The sequence below is a fragment of the Malurus melanocephalus genome, unplaced genomic scaffold, assembly GCF_030028575.1.
Source record: "Malurus melanocephalus ecotype Western Australia unplaced genomic scaffold, MMel_1.1 scaffold_505, whole genome shotgun sequence".
Taxonomy (NCBI): domain Eukaryota; kingdom Metazoa; phylum Chordata; class Aves; order Passeriformes; family Maluridae; genus Malurus; species Malurus melanocephalus.
The window spans coordinates 314,792-323,409 of record NW_026623737.1 but is presented as its reverse complement, the minus strand read 5'-3'; the positions used below and the strand labels follow the sequence as shown (position 1 = coordinate 323,409).

Here is an 8,618-nt window from a genome sequence, read left to right as displayed (position 1 = left end):
GTGAGAAGCCTCGTGTGGGAGCACACCGAGCTTGCAGGAGGGTTCAGCCTTGAGCAGGAGGCATCAGGGCCATCTGGCACGGTGGCATGTGCTCCTGCCAGGGCACAGCCATCCCATCTGGGAACCAGTGAACAACAAACCTGCCTTCCTGCTGCAACAACTCCTTTGGAATATTTGGCTGAATATGCAGTGCTTTGGGGTCCTTCTAAGGCACTAGGTCCCAGTGTTTMAGGAATTGTGGGCCACCCAAGCCCTAGAGAGCCCCTCTGGTGTGGCAGTGCCTGGGCTCTGCACAAAGCTGCCCCACCCCTGCTGCTATTGCTGACAGAAGGATCACAGTTCTGGGAAGCTTCCAAACCCCTCCAATTCCCCTGCTTATGGTGGTGGTGGAAATGGAGAAGAGGGCTCTCTCTTTAAATTAAAGGACAGAAAAATTACTGAATCTCAAAATCCCAAACACATTTTTCCTGGGCTGACAAATCCATAGGTGCCAACACCACAGAGGACAACTGTGAGGGCTAGGGCTGGCCCTGCCCAGGACTGACCCACCAACAAGCTGTAATGTTCCTGTTAAACCATTGCATCCATCTTTCTTAGCCCTTAGTTGTGGCTTTTGTGGGCCCCTAGAAAAATATTTCCAACTCCCTCTCATTTAGCCTTCAAATGCTCTGTTCACATTTGATYCCATTTGTTCCTTAGCAACAAGCTCCATTCCCAGGCTCTCTTCTTTCCCTCCCGATATTTGTCTTCACCCTGAACACTTTTGGAATGGCTGCCTAAATTCAGAGTTATCATTTTCTGGTTGAAACCCTCAGCCTGTGGTTAAGCTGATTCACAGAAACACAAAAATAAATCAAGGCTACACAGTGTCACCATTAATCACCCCATGGAATGRTTTGGGTTGGAAGGGACCTTAAAAGTCATCCAGTTCCACCCCATGCCCTGGGCAGAGACACCTCCCACTACAACCGGTCATTCCAAGCCTTGTCCAGTTAAAAACCTCATTTCTGCCCTCCTTGTGCCCAGCATAGAGTGTGACCCTCACCCTGTGTGAGGGAGCTGCAAATCCCAGAGATGAGGCAGAGTTAAACTGTCCAACGCTCCTTCCTCACTCTGAGACCTCTCCAAGCAATGGAATTCTCATCCATGGAGCTGAGCCCACACAGACACACCCATGGATCTTCTGTGAGCAGGAGCACACCCATCGCTCCTGAGCAGGCTGAGGTGTCTGGGGGCACCTATGCCCAGCTCTCACCACTCTGCAAGACACTGGGACCGCCCCAGCGCTCCCTCTCACCTCAGACCAGTTCCCCACGGCCCACTGGGAGGGACAGGGGACCTCTGGGTGACAGGGCTTGGTGGCATCCGGCTTGGAGAGGTGCTGGCAGTCCGCTGGCGGCAGGGCCCTCTGCTCGTCCAGCCCCACGCTCTGGATGCACAGCACCGTCCTCTTCATCAGCCCTGGCTGGCCACACGTGGCTGAGCACTTGTGCCATTCACCCACCCACCATCTGCAGAGAGGGAAGGGAAAGGGGAGAGGGGAAAGGGGAGAGAGGAAAGGGGAATGGGGAAAGATCTCAGCCAGAGCAAGAGGCCACACACCAGGGTCTGTCCCATAGCCCATCACATGGAGCCACAGGGAAAGGAGGATCCCAAATGTGTCAGTCCAAGGTCTGGGAGCCTGGACAGAGGGTCAGGGATRGGACAGTCCCCAGGCTGTGCCAGGGTTATGTGCACACAGGAGCATCCTGCCAGGATGGTGCCTCCCATGAGGCTCTGCCTGTGGACGGGCAATGCCCTGCAGTGGTCAGGCAACACCAGGGATGCTGCCATGGACCAACCCCGAGGCCTGGGAGCCCCGTCAGGGTGAGGGAGAGGGAGGAGCAGGGCAGGGGCACACCTGGCYGGGCAGGGATCCTCGCTGCAGGTGCGCTGCTGGTCGTCGGGGCGGGTGAGTGCATCGCAGAACCGCTCCTCCACCAGGCCCGCCAGCCGCTCCACGCAGTGCACGATCTGCCGCTGCACCCCTGCGGGCAGGACGGACACTCTGGGCACCCTGAGGGCACTGGCAGGAAGGACACTCTGGGCACCCTAAGGGCACTGGCAGGATGGACACTCTGGGCATCCTGAGGGCACTGACTGGGCACGGGCACCGGCTCGGCTTTGGCAACTGAACCGAACCACCCAGCACCCTCTGGCAGCTCTTGGTGAGCCTGAGCCACCAGAAGAGGGGAAATAAAATGAAACCCCCACTTGAAGCCATAAGTTGGTTTGTGCTGAAGGTGCTGTGCCCTCCCAGAGCCCCAGGGCAGCGGTGCAGCTGGGGCAGGGGGCAGCTGGAGGGGCTGCAGCCACAGAGCTGCTCTGTCCGGGCACCGCTGCTCAGAGCCATCTGCAGCCACCGGAGCTGCGTGCATGGGGTCTCTGGGGGCAGGGGGAGCCAAGGGGCAGCACCCAGTTCTCCTGGWAGCATTGCCCCAGCCCAGCTCAGGGATAATCACTGACCAAAGCCTCGTGTCCCCAGTCTGCTCACAGTGCATTTTAAGGGTGACCTCACCATGCTGCCTCGCTCCGGCTTCTGTCCCCATTTCTGTAACACATACTTGACCTGTGACATGGAGAGCTGTCACCACCAGCTCAGCTGAGACTGACAGAACCCTGCTGCTGAGCTGGGAGCTTATGGGGCACTGGGACTGACCAAAGGCTCAGTGTGAGCTCTCCCAAATCYATGTCTCGGCTCACACCATCATGCAGGCCAGGGAGAGGGGCTCAGCACTCCTCCAGCTGCTCACCCTCACCMGACTCCTGCCTGATTCACTCCTCTGTTTCCTGTCTCTTCTGGAAGCCAAGCACTCAAACCATACAAAGGAAAGCTGGTTTTAAACAAAGCCCATGTCCTGGCACTCTKTGCTACCTAGAAAGCACAAGTGTCCTTGAATTCCCCTTTTTTCCAGTGCCAGCTGCTCTCGAGGAAGTGCTTGCTGGTCCCAGCCTCCCTCGGCAGTGCTCCTGGAATGTCCCTCTGCACCAGCTGCCCCAAAAGCTGCCCTGGGGACCCTGAGACACCCAGCCAGTTTGCAGTGGGGCAGGATGGGCGGGAAGCAAACATCTGCTCATGGACAATGTGCGACCCCAGTGCTCTGCCTAAAACCCTGGATATTCTCCCCCTTGGAGGGGCCCAGCCAGGCAGGAGACCAGCCCTTCCACAGTCCCTGATTTCTCTAAAGCTCTTTTGTCTCCATCCTGCGCCGGGTAACAGGACACCGAGCCGGCAGCAAAGCGCTGATAAAGCCCTGGGGTTCCTGGTGAGCGCCGAGGGGGCACCGCAGCCGTGACCTCAGCAGATGGCCCTTTTTTCTTCCCCTAAGACCTTGTGAAACCCAAGCCCCAGGAATTTCTCAGGCTCCCGAGGAAGCTCTGCTGCTCAGAGCAGGCATCCTGTGAGGCTGTGCTCACCTGTCCCACAGGTGGCCGTGCAGGTGGTCCAGGAGCCGAAGCGCCACAGGAACTCAGGCTGCTCGATCTCGTTCTCGCTGTCGGCTGGGCGCTGGATCGTGTACTGGTACCTCACACCGGGGTTGGTCTCCTGGAACAGCAGCTTGGGGACACAGGGGATACTCAGGGAGTGGCCAGGCGGGGCAGTGGGGGATGGCATTGTCCCGGAGGCTTCTCAAGAGGGAATAGCCTGCCCAGCAGGGCCAGAAGGACGGGGACTCTGTGCCTAGCCCTGCACCAGGGCTGGGTGGGACTCGGATCARCCTGGTCTGTGGAAGGTGTCCCTGCCCCACGGGTGGAATTTCCTAAATTGTTCACCACGCCAAACAGGCTCCTGCAGCTCCTGTGGTTGACACAAGTCCTGCTCAAAGCACCTCCCACACCCGCGCTCGCCAGGGCCAGGAGTTCATCCCTGTTTTTCTTAGCCTAAGCACTCCCATTATTGCCAAAGCTTTGTTGTTCTTGGAGCTTTGGCAGGAGCCAGGGCGTCTTTCCAAAAMCTCTCCATGAATATCGAAACATCCTTGTGCAAAGGTTTTAATTAGGCTATGGATCCCAGAAAATGACTTGTGGGAGCCGAGCGTGCCAGCGTTCCCATTAACGGCAGCCCTCGGCGGCAGCGGGGCCAGGATCCCGCTCACGCCCCGCCCTGAGCTGCTGCTGGAGGGAAGGCAGAAGGAGAAGGTTCCGGCTGCTCAGGGTGGCCGAGCTCTGGGTGAGCCCATGCAAGGGTGGGGATGCTCCGGGCAGTGTGTCAGGCTGGGCTGTGACCACCGGGGCAGGGGGGTCCTGGGGGTCCATGGGATGCAGCTCCATGGCCATCCCCATCCCTGCACCACACCTGGMACCGTGAGGGATTCCAGCCTGGTGTCAGCTGTGCCATCATCCATGGGACAATTCCCAGTGGTTTCTCCAAAGGACGGCTTGACCCACGGCCACAAGGATATTGATCCCAAGAGCTCTGCATGAACTGGCAGCTCCCTCACTGACCATCCAGCCCAGCCAGAAGTGCTGGGGACTCTTCCCTGCTCTTGATAAGATATGGGAAAGGCCTCAGGAAATGGCTCTTTCTCCTCACACTCCCTCTCCTATGTAAATACTTGGTGGAATGCTGCAGAGGGGATGAGGCTCAGCTGGAAGTGCTGTGGGCTGCAAACACTCCCCGGGCCGGCAGCAGCAGCGTGTGCTTGGCTGGCTCCTGGAGAAACACCCTGAGGAGGTGCAGAGCCCATCCCTTGGAGGAGGGGAGGGACAGGGAGCACCTATGGCAGCTCAGCCCCACAAGGAAGGCAGGATCCATCATACCTGGATCCACACGGGCTCCACGGTGGGCCCCGGAGAGGTGAGGTTCTCCCAGTTGCCCGTCCTCTTGTAGGTGAAGGTGGTCCCTGCCACCCTGTAGTCCCCGTTCCACTGGATGGTCCAGCCGCCATTCAGGAAATACTTCTCTGGGTCCTCGCTCCGCAGCGCCAGGAAATTCCCAGCTTCTGCCACTTCTTCAATCTGGATCTCCCGGGCTCCCACGGGGATAATCCCGATGTCGACATAACCTGGGAACAGAACCAAGCGTTGGTCTTGGCAGAGTCAGAGGCATCTGAGATGACTTTTGTCCTTGGGTGGGTGCCAGTRTCCCCTGGGTAAGTGCTGTGTGCCCTGGGTGCCAGCATTGTGCCAATCCTTACACCTCTGCACAGCACCAGCAGGCACCAAACCTGACCTTGCTCTGAGCCCATCTGAGTTCCTGCTCTCTTATCCCCAAAAAATCGACAAGTTGGGATTAACAGCCCTCTCCAAAGGAGCGCAGCAGCAGCAGCAGCAGCAGCCTGGCCACACTGGAGCAGGCACATGGTGCTCTGGGGACAGCAGGAGGTGACCTTACCCAGCCCCTCGCTGTCCTCGAAGGTCTTGTGGATGGTGTGGCAGGTGGAGCCGTCCCCGTGGCAGACCCCGCACCGATCCTCCACYGCGTGCGAGTCGATCTCGTAGTCACAGCCCACGTTCTGCAAGGCAGCCCCATCAGCCCCGCACCAGCATCTCCCAGACACTCACTGCACCAACTGCACCATCTCCAAGGGATTCACAKAATCATGGAATGCTTTGGGTTGGAAGGGATGTAAAAACAATCCAGTTCCAGCCCCCGCAGCCTTCCCCTAGACCATGCTGTCCAGCCTGGCCTGAGCTGTGTCCTGTCTCCTTGAGGCCAGCACAGAGGCTGACACAGCCCACACCACACACCCCACAGAAATCAGGAACATTTTCCAAATGGGGAATGATGAAAGGAGAGAGCTTGGCATGTGAGGGATGGGAGCTGAGCAACCAGGGGTGGATCCTGCCCCAGCCGTGTTTGACATGCCTACCTTGCAGATGCCATTGATGCAGACATCGCGGCTGGTGTCGCTGTCGTAGCAGGGTGTCCCGTCCACCACGGCGTCACGCAGCTTCTCCGCAAAGTACTCGTGCTCGGGCCGGCAGTGCAGCTCGCAGGGGTTCACTGGGGAACAGGCACACACTCAAGCCCAGCACCCGGGGCCGCCTCCGAAAACACAAATCAACCCTGCAAGCCCGGCCACAAYGTAAAATACAAAATACAGCGTGAGCAGGCTGCGAGGCAGCGCTGGGACACACAGCCAGCCCCGGCCGTTTGCGGGGCCATGCCCAAGCGCTGTCGGCTCTGAGCTCTCTGTCCCCACTCACTGTTGTGGGGCACYGGGGTCCACTTGTAGAGCTTCCCTTTGTAGGGCATGGGGTTGAACTGGCTGCACTGGACCTGGCGGAAGGAGGGTTTGTCCRGGGGACACGGCTTCACGTTGCAGATCCGGAACCGCTTCCGCTCCCCCAGGCAGTACCGACCACCATACTTGGGGCTGGRGGAGGGAAAACCAGCAGTCACAGAGGGGCTTGGGGTGAGAGACAGAGAATCAGAATCACTCAGAGTGGTTTGGATAGGAAGAGACCTTAAARCCCTTCCTGTCCCAGYCCCTGCCATGGGCAGGGACACCTTCCACTGACCAGGTTGCTCCAAGCCCTGTCCAGCTTGGTGCCCATCCCATCCTCTGGAGCAGCTGCCCTCCGCCCCATCCCAGGTATCGTCCTGACCCTGTTGCCCCAGGGAATGGCAAAGCTGGCACTGGGCTTTTTAAAGCAAGAGAGACTCAAGAAGCATCAACCATTTCTTTCTCAGATGCCAACAGACTCTCAYAAGACAGTCACCACCTCCCACCTCRCTGCCTTTTCCTTTCGGTCACACCACTCTCCATGGCCCGTGGCCCAGTGAACTCATGAAAATTCCTCCTCCTGGGCACTCTTTGCTGAAGAGAATGAAGCTAATGATTATTTTAGGGCTGTTTACATGCCCTGCCCTGAGGGAATGGCTGTGAGACACATTTTCTCACTCCATCCCAAGGGCAAAGCTGGAGATTTACCTCCAGAGGCCAAAGCAAACAACTGCCCGGGAAACTCCCAGTGTTTGCTCTCCTGCCTGTCCACAGCTGTGTTTGGAACGCTCCATGAATGACTACGGCACCTCTGTCATGGAGCTCACGTCAAACACAAATCCAGGTCTTGATCCAGGACCRAGATGACAGAGCACTTCCTCAAGAGCCCAACAGCACGTGCCAGACTCGCCTGAGGAAGAGGGTGGGCACAGCACATCTGGGCACATCAGGAGCCCAGTCCTGGGGCTGCCAGAGCTCCTCATGCCATGGAAAAGTGACTGCCCTGGAACATCACTGGAAAGCCCTTTTCCTCCCCATCCCAGGGTACTCTGACACCAGGGAAAGCTGGGGGTTTTGGCTGAATCCAGTGCAACAGTGATTTGGTGACAAGGGGACATCTGGGGAGCAGATGGGCCAGCCCAGGAATCCCAGGATGGAGATGGCAGCTCCTCTGGCAGTGCCTGGACACTTCCAGGCAGGAGCCAGTGCTGGCCTGTGGAATGCAGCAGGGTGATAAACTGCAGCAGGATTTTTCAAAACAACTCTGAATCAGGCTCCAAGAATGCCTGGTTTGCTGTTCTGTCACTAAAGGACACTGGATATGTTTTACATCTCTGAGCAGAGTCTCTGCCCTTTGTTTGAGTGACACTGCAGCATTTCCAGCCTGCACGGAACGGGCAGGACACGTGGAGGGAGCCAGAGCAAACCCGGCCAGTCCAGAGGCTCCCATGGGTAATYCCATGAAATTAATGCCCTGATGTTCAAAAGCCCATCGTTCAGACCAATAACTGCACAATGGACTTGGGACAAGGGATGGAAGGACAGGAAAACRGGCAATGGCTTTCCACTGCCCAAGGGCAGGGACAGATGGGATATTAGGAATAATATTTCCTTGTGAGGGTGGGGAGGCCCTGGCACAGGCTGTCCACAGAAGCTGTGGCTGCCCCTGGATCCCTGGCAGTGTCCAAGGCCAGGCTGGATGGGGCTTGGAGCACCCTGGGACAGTGGAAGGTGTCCCTGCCCAGGGCAGGGRGTGGAATAAGGTCCCTTCCAACCCAAACCATCCCAGGATCCTGTGACTCCTGCCTGGTGTCCCAGGGATCAGGGCTGGCTTACGTAGGGTGGTTGCACTGTCTCTCAGCGCTCTGCACTCCGGCACCACAGCTGCGGGAACAGGAGGCCCAGGAGCTCCAGGAGCTCCAACCACCATCGATAGCCTCRGGCCGGTATCCCACAGGAACACACTCGCCGTTGAAGCACCACTGCGGAGGGACAGGTGGGAGCAGGAGAACACAAGGTTAAGGATGGGGAGCACTGAGGCCCAGAACATTTTCCTGTGGAAATCAGGCCATGGCGGCGTGTCTCTCCTGTTACCTTGTTGTCCCCGCATGCTGTGCCGTCAACAGCCGCGTCCAGCTTGGAATGGCACGTGGTCCCTACAGTGCACCACAGCGTGTTGCAGACACTCTATGGGAAACATAGTGACATGGTTCCTGCCTGGCACAGACCTTTCCCTCCAGCAGGAAGGGCATGGCCCAGCAGAGCTCCCCAGCCCAGCAGTGCCCCCCAGCCCAGCAGAGCTCTCCAGCCCAGCAGAGCCCCAGCCCAGCAGAGCCCTCCAGCCCAGCAGAGCCCTCCAGCCCAGCAGAGCCCCCCAGCCCAGCAGAGCCCCCCAGCCCAGCAGAGCCC

General features: G+C 58.3%; 1 protein-coding gene across 1 annotated transcript in view; it reads right to left on the bottom strand.

Moving 5' to 3' along the window:
• The window catches only part of ADAMTS7 (ADAM metallopeptidase with thrombospondin type 1 motif 7), a 36,053-nt gene that overhangs the window by 15,151 nt on the left and 12,284 nt on the right, over window positions 1-8,618 (bottom strand). Inside the window, 9 exon segments of the mRNA XM_057381331.1 lie at window positions 1,298-1,511; window positions 1,901-2,027; window positions 3,457-3,598; window positions 4,801-5,045; window positions 5,375-5,495; window positions 5,853-5,986; window positions 6,190-6,359; window positions 8,046-8,191; window positions 8,304-8,476. Of these exon segments, the coding sequence (XP_057237314.1) occupies window positions 1,298-1,511; window positions 1,901-2,027; window positions 3,457-3,598; window positions 4,801-5,045; window positions 5,375-5,495; window positions 5,853-5,986; window positions 6,190-6,359; window positions 8,046-8,191; window positions 8,304-8,476 (1,472 nt within the window).